This window comes from Colossoma macropomum, unplaced genomic scaffold, assembly GCF_904425465.1.
Source record: "Colossoma macropomum unplaced genomic scaffold, Colossoma_macropomum, whole genome shotgun sequence".
Lineage (NCBI taxonomy): Eukaryota > Metazoa > Chordata > Actinopteri > Characiformes > Serrasalmidae > Colossoma > Colossoma macropomum.
In genome coordinates this window covers 628,176-645,000 of record NW_023494828.1, presented here as the reverse complement: position 1 = coordinate 645,000, position 16,825 = coordinate 628,176, and the positions used below count along the sequence as shown (strand labels likewise).

At 39.0% G+C, this 16,825-nt stretch overlaps 1 protein-coding gene and 1 non-coding gene across 2 annotated transcripts; both read right to left on the bottom strand.

Moving 5' to 3' along the window:
- Positions 1-1,520: 1,520 nt before the first annotated feature.
- rsl1d1 (ribosomal L1 domain containing 1) lies at positions 1,521-8,333 on the bottom strand. The gene is made up of 9 exons (XM_036560463.1): positions 8,226-8,333; positions 7,177-7,313; positions 6,034-6,172; positions 5,618-5,766; positions 5,233-5,334; positions 4,903-4,996; positions 4,069-4,194; positions 3,389-3,583; positions 1,521-1,823 (listed from the first exon to the last, which is right to left on the bottom strand). The coding sequence occupies exons 1-9, from the start codon at positions 8,295-8,297 to the stop codon at positions 1,680-1,682; spliced, it is 1,158 nt and encodes a 385-aa protein (XP_036416356.1). The 5' UTR covers positions 8,298-8,333; the 3' UTR covers positions 1,521-1,679.
- On the bottom strand, positions 5,064-5,194 carry LOC118800258. Its single transcript, XR_005006214.1, has one exon. It is a non-coding gene; the product is annotated as a small nucleolar RNA SNORA55 (small nucleolar RNA).
- Positions 8,334-16,825: the final 8,492 nt, after the last annotated feature.

The following is a 16,825-nucleotide window of genomic DNA, read 5'->3' as shown; positions in this document are numbered from 1 at the left end:
TTTTCCTCACAATTAGAAGCTTGAGTAGAAATAAAACTTATCATTTGATAAAGTACAAATCCATCAACACTTCTGCTCAGTACAAGTCAACATAACTACACACTACACACATTCAACTTCTGCTTCATGTGTAAATGGGGCTATAGAATAACTTAAGTCCATAAATCACACACATTCCACATCAGAAAATGCCCTGCGAGTCTTCAGCCCTTTGCGCTTCAGTTTTGTCTTTGATGACTGGGAACCACACTAATGCAACTATAACGAACATTAGCCCAGTAAACAGACACACAAGCCATGGCATGTGGCACACTGGTTACCTCGTTTGTACCAAGCAGGGATACCACAACACCTGTGCATAACATCAGCCCTCCTCCACTGGCCATAACAAATATGGGTTTGTGGTAGGAGGTCCAGAACGTACGGTGTGCAGGTACAGGTTCCTGAGCAAAAGGGATTCTGAAGAGATCTGACTGTCTTCAAGCCTGTCTGTGGAACCTCAGTACTGGATAGCATCCTTGAGAATCTCTGGATATTCACACTTTTGAAAAGCCATGAACAAAAGAGTACAGAAAAACATCTATTAATATCTGAAGAATCTGTCTTATGGTCCTGATTTGGAAAAGATAACCTTTGCTTTGAAAGGAAAATGTAAAGACTTGTGCTATAGGAATTTATTAGATTTTTTTTAGTTACATAACCAAAACTGTTAATATTTCTATTTTGGGAAAGAAAAGTTCATAAAACAAAGCATTCATTTGTACATGATCAAATATCAAATATTTGCAGATACCATAAGCTCAGAACCATGTAATTCATGGCCCTTACTTACTGCTGAATCAACTGCCAGAAATAAGTATATTACAATCAACTCAGGACAATATATAACACTTGCTTACCCTGTGTAATACTTTCCTGATGATATTCTGTTGAGCCCTGTACTCAATGTGACTGTTCACAAGGGTGTACTACCACTGACCGTACTGAAAATGAGGGAGAGGCATGACAAAGCTGGACTCAGCAAATAAGGCCGTTCTGTATTACATATTTGGGTATTGTCCTACACTGCTGAACAATACCCTCATGCAGCACAATGCAGTACTATATGTGGTCTGACATACGGAAATGGTCTAAAGTCTTGGTTGAACTTTCATAATTGAAGAAGAGACAGGCATCACTTCTTAAGAACTATCAAAATGAAACCTGAAAATCGCAACAAACATGCTCTTTTGCTTTGTGTGTATACACACAGTTGCTAATATTTTATATATTCAAAATAATCATAATAGACCACCACAAATCTAAACTGACAAGCTGTAAGAGTCTGCCATCAAGCACAAAAAGCCAATAGCAGCTGGACTGACACAGCCCTGAAGCTTCAGTCTGCCTCACAAAAAGCCAGTAATCCAACACTGAAAGGTCTATGGAAGCTACAGTAAACACTGTAGAGCTTGCTCTGAAAAGACATCAAGGACTGAAATCCCTTATAAAATCATGCAGATAATCACAAAGAAGCAGTGTAACTGAGTAAACAGATTTATTGCCTTTACATCTACAAAATAGCCTAAGAGAACACAGGCACAAATGGCAGGTGCAACTCCAGAGATGCATTAACATTCACAAGTCCTTGGATCATCATGCTGCGAAACTGGAGAACGTGTGTCACAAAAAAGGCTGTTTTAGACAGAAGTCACTTTTTTCTTTTTCTGTACTTGGGCCTTTGGAGCTTTTTTGCTTATTTTTTTCTGCCCTTGTCTGGGTTTCAGGTTTCTGTCACCTGTGTTCAGCTTGGGTGTTTTCTTTGATCCTGTTTTGGACAGAGCCTGAAAAATCAAAAATCTATTTTAATCCATTTCAGAAATACATAAAAACCTCAGCAGAATACTTAAATTCTAAAACACTGATACATAGCGTTCCAGTATTTAGTTATATAGTGCTACAAAGTATAAAGCTTAGTTTACATTACTCCAGAAAGATAACATGGATTTAAAAGGGTTAAAAATACAGCGGTTTTGTGCCTCCTGTCTTCAGTTCCCGACAAAGGATAAAATAACTACCCAGCATCACAGCATCAGAATTCTTTGTTGACCAGCAAGCCAACCAATGGGATACCAATGAGATTTAATTAGTCTCACATACTACATAGTTAAGAGGTTTGACTGGAAACCAAACTAAAATTACTGAAAATCTAAAACGGTCACGTGAAACCATTAGTCTACAAATACTCTATCACCACGTTTGCCAATGTCACTCTTTAAAAGGAATAGCATGACGAAAAATAACATTTATACGATTTTCCACTTACACCAAATGCAGTCGTTCAGCAAAGACATTTTTGATGTCCAAATTTTGCTTCTTTATTTAAAACTGGAGTTGCTAGGCTAACAGTGCTAACATACACACACACAAATAATCACCTGTTTCGGCAAATACATGCCAAAATCTTCATATTTTCTTCAAATGATGGACAAACTATGTAAACTCATTTTAGAAAAAGACTTTTTTACACCTTTACAAATATGAACTACATTATTAACCACATAATGTCCTGATGTCCAGTACAAAACAGAAGCGTGCTGTAAAACGTCACTGTGCAGGCACATAGGGTTAGCACAGTAATATCTAAGGCTTGCTTACTGTGAGAATTAAAACTTGCATACTGTATAATGATAAACCTATGAAAATGAGGAGCCACTCTACCTCAGTCTGTATTATTTACCACTTGCCCCAAGTACACCACCAGGTTCCTGTTATACAAGGACTTGCAGGTGGGTCTAGGGAGTCACTGGCTGGTACAGCATCTAATGTGCATGTTGAGGTTCAAACATATACAGTTGAGGCTAATTTGTGCACTGTATCAATCTTCTAAGTACACTGTAAGCATTTCTGTTGTGAATTCCCTTAGCCCCACCTGTGGTCGTCTTGCGTGGAATACCAAATTGTGCTAAAAGTGATGCCACTTATCTAAAATGGCTGCTCCTTCTTTTAGCTTTAAAAAAAATACTGTTGTTTTTAATAGTTTACAGCAAGTCATACTGTGTACCAAAACTCACTGACTTGTTAGCGCTAACAGAATTAAAATCTGAATGCCGTTTGCTTGACCTAATTTAGGTCATTCATCTACGAAAACAGTTTGGATAACTATTGGCTTCCAGTGTTTGTCAGCAACGTTAGCCTAGCAGGTTCCAGTTCTAAACCAAAGAGGCAAAATTGGGACACCAAACATGCCTTGGCTGACCAACTGAACTTGGGGTAGGTGGAAAACTAGGTAAACCTGATTTGTGTGTAAAACCACTCCTTTAATTAAAACAGCAGCTTACAATGCTACAAAACTGTCTTGTCTTGTCAGTCGAGTGCAAACTGTGCTTAAAACGTATTGAGCACTGACCTCCAGCTTTGTCTTTTTGTTTGGAGACTCAATAGGGATGAGCTGCGGGATTTCCTCATCTTCCTCTTCATGCTCAACTTTTTTCCCTTCTTCATCTTTGTTATCACTCGTCTTTTTCTTCAAACTAGTTTTATCCATGTTCTTTGTCTTCAAACTAGTTTTCTTTGTGTTCTTTTTCTTGATTTTCTGTGCACCCTGCAAAAGGAATATAAAGTAGGTACTTAGTGATCTGTGATTTAAATCCAGTGTTAATCTTGTTTTTCACATTTTTACAAGTCTAACAACAACTTTGGAGTGAACAATCATCTGAAATTGCATAAACTACCGAGTTTCCTCAACAATAACAGTTCTGTTGTAATAGACCTCACCGTGAGAAAATAAAACCTGTTAAAAGACATGGTTTCACATTGTGTTTTTGTTATGGCATTTGTCAGGCAACACATGTGAGCACCTGGGCTATCTGTGGTAATCGGGTGAAATTACTCAGGTACAAATCTGACAGTAAAATCTCTTATAAATTACATCATAGAAGCTCCTCTGGCAAAACTCATTCAGCTCCAATAATGCTAATGATATGTTCAGAAAAGATTACCTGTGGGCTAACACAAACAGTTTACCAGCCCAACCAACACAAGGATGGAGGATGAGCTATTATTCAGTGTCCAAATATATAGTTTTACCTTAGCTAATCTGGCTTTCCTCAGCTCCTCTTCCAGCAGATTGAGATGACTGAGGTCAGATGTATAGATGGGAAGAGCCACAGAGGTGTGACTTTTCAGGTGGATGACTTTGATGCTTTTTCCTTTCTGCAGAAAAAAAGAAAGAAAAAAAAACCAAAAAACTAACAAATGCAAATCAAGGCGTGAAGTTTTACTCGGGTCAGGTCAGAAAAAGCACTCTTAGACAGAAGGATAAAGCCTATTTTATGCATGGATTTCCTGATCTGACAGTAAGGCATGTCAGTTGATCAAGAGATATTTTAATTGATGGGTACCAGCAATTAAGCCCAAACCAAACAAACCAAGTCACTGGTAACATCTGCAACTCCAGTGTGTCAGCTGCAGTTAAGCTAGTTGCTTTTTGCCAAGATGTGGTTCAACTAGCCAGTCAAATTTGAATGAGCAGCTATGATGCACTTGGTAGTACAAGTAACAGCACATTCACACACAACCAAGACAAAAGAGTAGGCTACTTTTTACATGAGTGCAGTTAGAAGCACAAAACCAGTGTATTCAAAACATCAGAAAAAGTTTCAGACAGTCCAGAGTGTCTCTCACTAGGCACATACTAAAAATTCTGTTATTATACTGAAGATACTGGCAGCCTAGCAAATTACCTTAAACTGGATTGGTCTTGTTAACTTCAATGTAGTTGAAGTGCTCACTGGGGCAATCGTATCATCAGTTATTCAGTATTATAATGGAATCGGGATTGGTTAAGAAAAAAAATAATCTGGAGATATCCCTAATTACATATAAATCCTTAATTTTTTGTGAAAAACTGCACCAACTCACCATGCGTAACTTTGATGAAATGGTGTTAACTGCTGTGACTGTGTTTTCGACAATCTTGTCTGCTGTCATTCCCGTGTGTGCCACACGCACCATGCTAGTGAAAGAAAACATAGTCAATGAGGACAACAGGTAATAGCAAAGCACTAAAAGAAGTTCTATGTCATTGTTTCAAAGATTGTAGGGACAAGCTCCAATGGAGAAGGAGGCTTGTCTGGATACACTCTGAGGTACTCTGGCACCTTGTTAACCCTTATCCAACACTGAAGCAGATGAAAAGAGTTTGCAGAAGTGCCCTTTGTTGAGAGCAGACTGGAAAATGGTGGGATTTACCAGCAGGAGCCTTTCTTTGTGACACTGAGTGTGGTGCCTTGAACGAGGCGCTCTATATCTTTGACTAGGTGGTTGCTCTCCAGATCCACGGACAGTGGGGCCCTGAGACATAGATAGCAAGAGAAACACAGGACAAACACAACATGGATAAAATGGAATGAATCAGGTAATATTAGGCTGGCTTTACATGGTGAAATGTTTGCACAACTGCAGTTGCTCAAAACATAACTGATTTCACTTGCACTGTATAAGGAAAAGAAAAAAGCTAATCAAAATCCTGATATCATATCACAAGATCACAAGTTATACAGAATTATGTTTCATGCAACTGAAGGTGTTTAACAAAATTAACAATTAAAACAAAAAACAAAAACTTTAATCTTACTTCTTCCGCTCATAAAAATGCTTCCCAATGTGTGAGGGTAAACGGCGGTAAATACGTGCATCTGCTAGAAAGAGGTCGAAATTTCCCAGAAGTCTTCTCTTGGCTTCAAAAGGCTTATATTCGGTCTTCAGAACTTTAAAGGGAATCACCTAATAAAAAAAGCAAATCAAGCAACATTAAAATATTGGGTCCTTACATTCTATTAATAAGCAAATGCTTAGTGTACACAACAGATCACTGTTACACAGATCGTAGTGACAAGATTCAACAAGGGCAGATGCTTGCCTGGACACATTCTGAATCACTCTTGTATGCTTCTCACCCAGGTTCTGCCACTGAGACAGAAGCACAGGGTTTGCTGAAGTGCTAATATAGCACACAGTTAATTATGAACAAAATATACATACACCACATACCTCAGGGATGTTTCTGAGACCCCTCTGTGTGAGTAATTTCTTGTAGAACCTCTCAGTCTGGTCTGCAGTCATGTTAGGTTCATCTCGGGTGAAGAGGCACACCTCGGCGGACTCAGTACGGAGCCCATGAGGCAAAGAACTAGGGGAAATTAACAGAACATTTGTTAAAAGGTATTTTGAGTAAGTATTAAAACTAAAGGAGACAGAGAACATGCCTCGATAATAATAAAGCAAATAATTCAGGGTTCCCTGTATATACTCTGGGAACAAGGTCTTTTGCAAAGTTGAACAGGCAAAATCAACGTTTCACTGCTTGATGATCATATGCAGCCTTTCATGGACTTCATGTACTCCCACAATGGGGATATTCCAGCAGGATAATGCATCATGCTATTGGGCAAAAGTTGTCCAGAATTGGTTCGAAGAGCATTCTGGAGAGATGAGATGAATGGCGTAGACTGCACATTTGTCCGACATGAGCCCGATCAAGCATTTATTGAAATGTGGTGGAGAGGTCCATTTGCACCAGAGATCCTACCCCTACAAATTCCACGGAGCTAGGGGTGGCTATCTAGATGGCACATCCCTGCAGACGTCTTCCATCAACTTGTGGAACTGATGCCATGTTGAGTTGCTGCACTTCGCCAGGCTAGGAGGGTCCTACACAATACTAGTTCCTGTCGCATGACCTTTGGGACATCAGTGTTTTTTCAGAATTTTAGCCCCTTAAAATCGGTATCAAGCACAATTCTTTTTTTTTATCAGTTCGTTCCTAACCTTGAGAAGCAATTTCAGCTGGGTATTCCAATAATCTACGCAGTTTTCTGTTGCAATTTTTTTGTTAATTAAAGAAACCACAATATATATATTTTTTCAAACTATTCAAGCCTTATTCAAATACCCCTTTACTGAACAACCAAAAAAATATTTCAAGTTTAAATGTCAAATAACCACACCAATTCCTACTAGGAACTTTCGTAACAAAGCTCAGAATGTGACTACCACATTCTGGGCGGCCACAATTGGGGAATTAATGCAGCCATTACAACAGGAAACATGGTAAAACTGTTACTGCACAATTTAGTTACCAAGTTGTAGACACAATAGGGCCTTCAGTGTCAAAGACAGGAAAATAAAACTTACATGCGGATAGTTTGGTCTTGTTTGGGGACCTTCCATAACGTGAGGAGAAGACAAATTTGTTGAGTCTCATTCAGAAGAAGATTCTGGGATGAGGTGCTCTTCAAATAAGCTTGCAACGCCTGTACAGCCTTCTTCACCTGCAATCCATGTAGTACTGTCATAAGACAAACACCTTACCCGTAATTTGGAAAAAAAAAGAAATAAATTCCAGCAAACTAGACTATTTCTATTTTCTGTTAAGTTCAATTGTTATGTTCAGCTAAATTGTTACAAATACAGATATTACAATCTATTGTGATCAGTGAAGATCTGTGGATCAGCCAATAAGGGATAAAAAGTAATTAGCTACAATATGTTTGAGAGCAGTTTAATGGTACGATGGTGGACAGGCCTGGAGTTTACAGGGCTTTCATACTGAAACACGTGGAACTTCCTTTACTAACCCAAGTCACACTGGGATCTTTAACACATCACTATGATACGACAATAATCAATACTTATTTTTGTTAATAATAATTAGATTCATTACATTCTGGTAAAATGCCGATTTCACACTAGATGCGACGCGGCGCGCATGGTAAGCCGGGACCACTCCAGCTACTTCACACCGGACTCGGCACAAACGTGCCGCGAAGCAAAAGCGGTTTCTGTTTGCGTTGCATTTTCACGTAATACAAATGTCTGTATTGTCCGTTTATAACTCATATAAACGTTATGTAAATTAAATGAATAGATCAACAATAAATATCTGACCTGCTGTCATGACTGTTGATAGCTTTCTCACCGCAATATGAAAAGAAGAAGCATACTAGCTAGAGCACTTAACGTTCGCTTACTATATTAATCTGTAACGGACTCTACTGTTAAATGGGCTTACTGGTTCATGCACAAACAACGCCATTTAGCTGCTTCGCTACCTCATGGCAAAGTAGAAGTCAATTAACCGCATTTCTCACATGCAGTTTCAAGCGCGAACAAATAACATACGTATACATACGGCTAATCATTAATTAAACTAAAATACAGTCAAACTGAAAAAAAAATATTACCTGATAAATATCAAGACTGAACTCTCCTGTTTCAGCCTCCATAGTACACGTGTGGAAGAACTGAACACGCATGCGCCAGTTACGTAATTTGCGTCAGCACGTTCTTACTGACGGAAGGATTCAGGGTCGTGTCAAAGTTTTTTTTTTTTTTTAATTGCCAGAGGAACAAGTAATTGTCAGAGACAGGGTTTTAGTATAACAATAGTTCACAATGAGAATTCAAACGTTTAAATAAAGAAAATAGGAAAGAATAATATAAAAATAATAATGATATATATATGTAAAATAAAGTACATTAATAGACTTTGAAGCAGATATCACATTTTGCGTGAGATAGTGGAACATGTTTTCAAACAAAGTTGAAGTTCATTACTTTAGCTGTTCTTTTACAATACATATACTGGACAATGGTCATTTTTAAATACACTGTAAATTGGGTTTCTCTTTGTAAATTTCATTTTATGGATAAAGTATTTACCTATTAGAATGAACAGATTAAGCAAGTAGCATATGTCCTTATTGGAGTCTTTGTAACAAAATAGAATATCAAATATATCTATTCTTAATATAATATTCATTTTTTGTCCAATATCCTTCATTGCATCATACCAAAAATTCTTAGAATGGATATAGTTGAAGAAAATGTGTTCAATACATTCATTTTTTCATCACAAACGCGTGTCAAGAACTAGAGATATACCGGCTTTGGTTGTGTGTGAAAGTGAAGGGTCTGACTGCAGAGCAGCAGATTTACAACCGCAGTTTCACGCCAGCGTGTTCAGGCCAGTGGAACGCATGCGCAGTAGGACAGCGTGATTGTGTCATACATATTACCATAGACCACTGTAGTCGTGTCGTCATTTTGTAGTCGGCGCCATGCTCTTATGCCCATATTAGGAACTCCGGGTCTAAGCTTCATTTCTCTATGGGCAGAATGAATGGGGTTTTTGAAAAATCGCCTCTATCGCTCCCTGTGTTAAATAAAACTGTTCAAAACCTGATACGTTTTGTCCTGTGAACATTCTTCTCTCGAATACCACAGGATCCTCTGAATTACGAGGTCGTTAAAGTGTTGAAATATGAATATTATTACATGTGAGCTAAAACTACTGCGCACTGAATTCACGTCATTAGACTGGCAGCCTCCTTAAGCAGGTTATCACCCGCTGATAAACTAATTTAGGCTATCAGAATATCCTTATTATTTTAATGCTGGTAACATTTTTCTGAGGACATTTTCTCAAGACATTCGCCAGCTTTTTGTTAGCCTTTTCCCGTTCCACCTTAAATGGTGAGGCAGGCACGTTCTGAAATGCTGCGCCATTTAAGGTGGAACGGGAAAACTCGAACAAGAAGCCGGCGAAAAAGAAGACTTTAGCTTCTTGGAGGGTTGAAGGGAATGAAAATGAGGAGGTTTCACTATTTCCGCTTAACAGAATAACATTAACTTATTGTTGCTGTTTCACAGAACCGTGAAAACCTTATCTTCTTCCTGTAATACGAAAGCTGTGAAAACCTGGAACCTGTGCTCTGATTTTGTCATTGGCACAGAAAGCCGTCTCATTGGCCTAGCCAAAACGCGGCTCTGCTGAGGCAGGGTCGACGCCAATCATACGCACAATAATAGTACTTTATAAACTTTGTCCAACTTTTTTTGGGACGCAGCATTAAATAATCCGAGTTAAACAGCCCCAGTGGCTATATATAGCTTTGCTATGCTGCTGGATAGCTGTTCAGTAAACATCTCCGAGTGAAAATTTTAGGTAATTGTTGATTGAAGATGCGTTTACTGAGGTAAATTGATGCTTTTATAGAGGTAAGCTTATGTTGATGTTTATTATACACCAGTTAGTTCCGGCCGTGCTGATATTTCGCCATAACATCACGGGTTTTTCACAAACACTGTATCACTCCGTTAAGATGCCGTTGCTAAGCAACAAGTTTGACAGCTGTAGGAGACGCTCAAGCCATTTCAACGTTTTTACTTCTTACTTTGCTCACAAACAGAAATTGGGTACTTTTAAGATCACATTTGACCCACAGCCGATTTGGTCAGACTCTGAAGATGAGACTACACTAATTTCCCAAACTGTCATCAACACTGAGCAGCTTTTCAGTCGGCAGCTGTGATAGAAGAAAACCTGAACAACCTGGAATTAGCCAGAAATGAACCGAATACCATTCGCCAAACGTGTAGTCTCATCTTCAGAGTCTGACCAAATCGGACTGAGCCATAAAACTGCCGCAATAAAAAACAAAAAACTTGCTCAGCGGTAATGACAGTTTCGGAATTTAGTGTAAGGAGCTGGGGAATGAACTGTCGGCTGTGCAGCGAGTGGGCGGAGCTATTGCTAACATTAAAACATATTAAATGACACGTTCACGGCCCAGTTTATTAATTTCTTACTTTATTTATTTAACTGTTGTATAAAAGCAACAGAACACTCGAGGTCGTGTGTTATCGCAAAATAACATCACGGCTGTGATTTGGTCGCAGGCGTACGCGATAACACACGATCTCGAGTGTTCTATTGCTTAAGAATGTTAAGCTGGCGTTGGTTTCTAATTTGATAACTTGCAAAATTCGTTCTACGTTTAAGACACGTTTTTGCAGCACCATTTAGGGTTGGAACGGAAAATGAGAAGCTGGGAAATAAGAAGCTGACTTGAGCTTGATATATGAGTTTATTATTTAAACGAGGCTTAAGTTAGTTACTTATTCGAGCTTCCCATCCGTTTGGCTCCTTATTCGCAGCGTCTTATTCGCCGGCTGAAGTTGGCTCCTTATTCGTGGCTTCTCTTTTAGCGAATAACGGTAAAAAAGGGAATGTTCACAAACGCTATATGCTGCACAGTTTTCACTTTTAACAGACTCAGAGAGACTAATGATGGAGACCTAATAATGAAGGAGTTAGGAATGTGTACTGTGTTTGACTTACCATTGTAAATATGAAGACTATGACTAAATAAAATATTTAATTCTGTAAATATGTGATGTTCCTTCAATTCATTTCCAATGTTTAATTTCATTGCCAGTAGTTTAAAGTATGAGACTGAAGAAAAAAATAAGGGTGAGTTTATAGATTAGATTTAAAGCTAATCTAAATCTAAATTTAATGTTATTGAATTGAATAGTTTTTTCCAATCTCAGATGTACCTGGCAATATGGCACAATGAGTAAATGTGCGTAAAAGGAAATGGATAAGAAGCTGAAATTTCAGAGGGATTTATTCGCATGGAATGAAACCAATACCAGATTCTAAACACAGAAAAATGCTGTCCCTGTAAGGAAAACCTGGTTTTAGCCCCGCCCAAGCTCATTTAATACATTATAGTAACTGGCAACATGGCTCATAGAGCAGTAATGCACACAATGAAATGAATAGGAAGCTGAAATTCCAGGTGGATACTGAAGGCCTTATTCACATGGGGCCAGAATAATTACATATCCCAGACAGAGATCCAGTCTCCTGCTGTAAGGAAAACCCGGTTTTAGCCTGGCCCAAGCTCATTTAATACATTAAAATAACCGGTAACATGGCTCATATAGCAGTAATGCACACAATGAAATGAATAGGAAGCTGAAATTCCAGGTGGATACTGAAGGCCTTATTCACATCAGGCCAGAATAAGTACACATCCCAGACAGAGATCCAATCTACCCCGGGAAGGAAAACCTGATTTTAGCCTGGCCCAAGCTGATTTAATACATTAAAATAACTGGCAACATGGCACATAGAGCAGTAATGCACACAATGAAATGAATAGGAAGCTGAAATTCCAGGTGGATACTGAAGGCCTTATTCGCATCTGGCCAGAATAATTACATATCCTACATAGAGATCCAGTGTCCCACTGTAAAGGAATGTAGTCTGGCCCAAGCTGATTTATTACTAAAACATGGTACATAGAGTAGTGGCACCCCCAGGAAAATGAATAGAAAGCTGAAATTCCTGCTGAATGGGCCTTGTTCACATTGAGCCAGAAAAATTCTGTATCCAAGATAGAGATCCACTCTCCCACTATAAGGAAAAGCTAGATTTAGCTTTGCCCAAGCTGATTTAATACATTAAAGTAACTGGCAATATGGCACATTATGCAGTAATGCACACAGGTAAATCCATAGGAAGCTGAAATTCCAGGTGGATATTGAAGGCCTCTGTGATGGACTGGCGACCTGTCCAGGGTGTATCTTGCCTTCCGACCGATGACAGCTGGGATAGGCTCCAGCACCCCCCGCGACCCAGAAGGAGAAGCGGCTTAGAAGATGTGTGTGTGTGTGTGTGTGTGTGTGTGTGTGTGTGTATTGAAGGCCTTCTTCATGTCGAGCCAGAAAAATGACATATTCTAGATAGAGATCCAGTCTCATATGTCATATGTCATAACTAAAAATAGCTGCAAACATGGTGTACTGAGCAGAACAGTGACACACTTTGGTTTTAATTTCTTACAGTATAGCTATTGCTCAAAGAATAAGTATATACACTTGACTTTACAAATAACTGAAAAGTAAAGAACTTAAAAAACTCATGGGCATTAAAGCTTCATAAGGCTTTTTAACCAAGAATTAAAAAAAATATATATACTAGGAATACAAGAAAAAAATATATTCTTATTAAAAGCAATGGTTTAGGATGTTTTTGTGAGGTGGAATTTTTGCTATATCTTTTCACGATTTCTCATATGACTGACCCTTGAAAAAAATCAGCTGTTAATCTACTGTAATTTGCATCAAGCTCATCTGTAAAAAATCTTGGTGTCACAATAGATCCCGATCTGTCCTTTGACACACATATAACGAATATTACTAGAATAGCCTTCCCGAATCTCTGCAATATTGCTAAATTAAGAAATGCATTATCTCTACAGGATGCAGAAAAGTTAGTTCATGCATTTATTACTTCAAGGCTAGATTACTGTATTGACCTGCTGTCTGGATGTTCCAGCATAAGCCTTAATGAGCTTCAGCTAGTCCAGAACGCTGCAGCCAGAGTCCTTACTAGAACCAGAAAATTTGACCATATTATCCCAGTTTTATCAACCCTACTGGTTGTCAGTTAAATTTTGCATCGATTATAAAACTCTCTTACTGACCTATAAAGCTCCTCAGCACCTGAGTGAACTTCTCTCCTACTATGAACCATTGCTCCTACTTAGATCACAAGGTGCTGGCTTGCTATTAGTACCTAGAATTAATAAAGTTACATCAGGGGGGAGAGCCTTCTCGTACAAAGCCCTCCAGCTTTGGAATAATCTTCCTGTTAATGTTCGGGACTCAGACACAGCCTCAGTCTTTAAGTCTAGGCTAAAAACTTGTTTTGTCAAGCCTATGGTAATTAGTTTTCCCTGTCAGATAAAAGGTGCAGATCTGGGGTTCATGGTCATAGAGTATTATGGTTAACTGGGAGTGTTGGTGCTGTCATCCCGCCGCTCTCACGCGTTCACCCAAGTTTGCTGACGGTGGAGCGGAGGGGTGCTGACACCTCAGGAAGTTCCCATTTCTCTGTTACCTTCTGGTTTCTCCCTTTTAGTAAAGGGCTGCAATAACTAGACCTGCTGGAGTCTCTGCTGCTCTGTTAATACTGTAATCTGTGATCAGTCACTCATTACAGAACTAACTCTCTGTGTGTTTTCCTTTCTTTGCCGATTTGAACAGCTGCCCATCCTGAGCGTCTGATGCTGTTGCTTCTTCTGCCTTGATCGGTGCCCACTGCTCGCCAGCCTTCTGGACTGGCTTGACCACCATTGAGCTTCATGCTGTACAACACTGTGCAAACCTCACCCTCATGAACTGACCCTCCCGATGATGCTGCTGCTGCTATTGCTGGTGCTGCATAAACTAAAACTAATCTAATTAAGCATTGCTCCACCTGTTTTCCCCGTTTTGTATGATAATACTTTATACTAACACTGCTTGCTATCTGGTGTTGACCAGAGGAGGATGGGTTCCCCTTCTGAGTCTTGGTTCCTCTCAAGGTTTCTTCCTCTTGCCCTTAGCGAGTTTTTCCTTGCCACTGTTGTCTCTGGCTTACTCATGAGGGCTTGGACCCGTTTTTTTTTGTAAAGCTGCTTTGTGACAACAACTGTTGTAAAAAGCGCTATATAAATAAACTTTGCTTGCTTGCTTGCTTGCTAATTTTCATAACCTTATGCACAATTACTCAATATGCCATTTTGCCAGCTGGCTCTAGCTCACCATCATTAATGCCTTCAAAATCTAAAATGTAACATTTTTATTAATCTAAATACACTATTGCTTAGCATACCATGTTGCCGGTTATGTTCAGGTATGATGTCACATTGGACAAGACTAAATTTATATTTCCTTGAGAGTGGGATGCATGCTCTCTTTTGAAGATTTTGCATTTTTCTGGGCCATAGCCATTAGAACTAACAAAGTCTATATAGAATTTCAGCTTTCTTTTTATTTTGCTGTGTGAACTACTGCACAGGAAAACAAGTTGCCAGTTATTTTTAAGTATTAAATCAGTTTGGGTTTGACTGGATCTCCATCAGAGATATGTAAATTTTCTGGCCCGATATGAAAAATGCCGTCAACATGAGCATCTTATTCATTCACCTGTATGCATTACTGCTGAATGTGCCATGTTGCCAGTTATTTCAATGTATTACATCAGCTTGGGCCAGGTGAAAAACAGATTTTGCTTACAGTGGGAGACTGGATCTCTATGTAGGATATGTAATTATTCTGGCTTGATGTGAATAAGGCCTTCAGTATCCACCTGGAATTTCAGCTTCCTATTCATTTCATTGTGTGCATTACTGCTATATGAGCCATGTTACCGGTTATTTTAATGTATTAAATGAGCTTGGGCCAGGCTAAAACCGGGTTTTCCTTACAGCAGGAGACTGGATCTCTGTCTGGGATATGTAATTATTCTGGCCCCATGTGAATAAGGCCTTCAGTATCCACCTGGAATTTCAGCTTCCTATTCATTTCATTGTGTGCATTACTGCTCTATGAGCCATGTTGCCAGTTACTATAATGTATTAAATGAGCTTGGGCGGGGCTAAAACCAGGTTTTCCTTACAGGGACAGTTTTTCTGTGTTTAGAGTCTGTTATTGGTTTCATTCCATGCAAATAAATCTTATCCATTTCCTTTTACGCACATTTACTCATTCTGCCATATTGCCAGGCATGTCTGAGATTGGAAAACTATTCAATTTAATCACGTTAAATTTAGATTAGCTTTAAATCTAATCTATAAACTCACCCTTATTTTTTTCTTCAGTCTCATACTTTAAACTACTGGCAATGAATCTAAACATTGGAAATGAATTGAAGGAATAACATATATTTACAGAATTAAATATTTTATTCCTTTTTAGTCATAATCTTCATATTCACAATGGTAAGGCAAACACAGTACACATTCCTAACTCATTTATTATAAAAGTGAAAACTGTGAGCATATAGCGTTTGTGAACACTTTTTTTTTTTTTACCGTAATTCGCTAAAAGAGAAGCCACGAATAAGCAGCCAACTTCAGCCGGCGAGTAAGACGCTGCGAAGAAGAGCCAAACGAATCGGGAGCTGCGAATAAGTAACTAACTTAAGCCTCGTATTATTTAAGAGCTTTGGCAGCTAGCTAATTTTATCCTCCAGCGCTCTCTGGGGACTACATCTAAAGCGTCTACACATCTTTTCGTGGTCATTCTGGTCTATTTTGCTTGTTTTTTAATCCGCCTGCAGAGTTGTAGCTGCAGCAACAGTGACGAGATGAGCTCTATCAGAGCACAGAGTTACAACTTGCCTACCAACATGGTCCTCTTAATGACGTAATCGAGTACTATAAATATGCTGCACCATCTTGGAAAAAAATTACAGCGAGTGGGCGATCCTTGTAGTATGTCTTGTTGTCTTGAGACGCTATCTCAGCAGTGCCTCATTTTGGCTCGGCCAATCAGGCGCATGTTGTGTGCGGAGCTTAATGAACATTAATGAGCTCCCAAATAGAAAATTTGATCATAAATAGAAGTATGAAAATAGCATGTACCTAAAAATCAAATGGGTGCCTTTTGATCCAACAAGTATATATCCAATATAACGTTCATTCCATATTTACTTCCATAATTACTTTAGGAGTAATCCCGGTCCAGGTGACCGCATACTCTGCACATTCTCCTGTTTTCCCTACTCTACACACCTGACCCAGGCTTGATCATTAGTTTACGAGTGGAATCACATTTGCTCGATGAGACAAAGCACAAAAATGGGAATAATGTGGGGTTGCCAAGACTGGGAATAGGAACTCCTCCCTGCAACAGACTAAGCAGAGCAAGTTCTGTGTGACCTGGTCGTAGTAAATTTAAACAAAAGGTCACCGGGTCGACATGAAACAACGGAACGACAAAGTGATTTGACATTTTCAGCTTGTGAGTTACCTGAACAATCTTCTGTTATAAAACGACTTTGTCGTTTTCACTATGTGAGTTTTTTTTATCATGACACAGATAAGTGCGATACCCAAGAGGCACCATAGTAGAAAGGGTCAGCCTGAACCCACAAACTGACCTGAATTGCACTGCCAGCCCAACAGTTGGTGCTGCAGATAAGAAGAGATTTAGATCTTTAAAT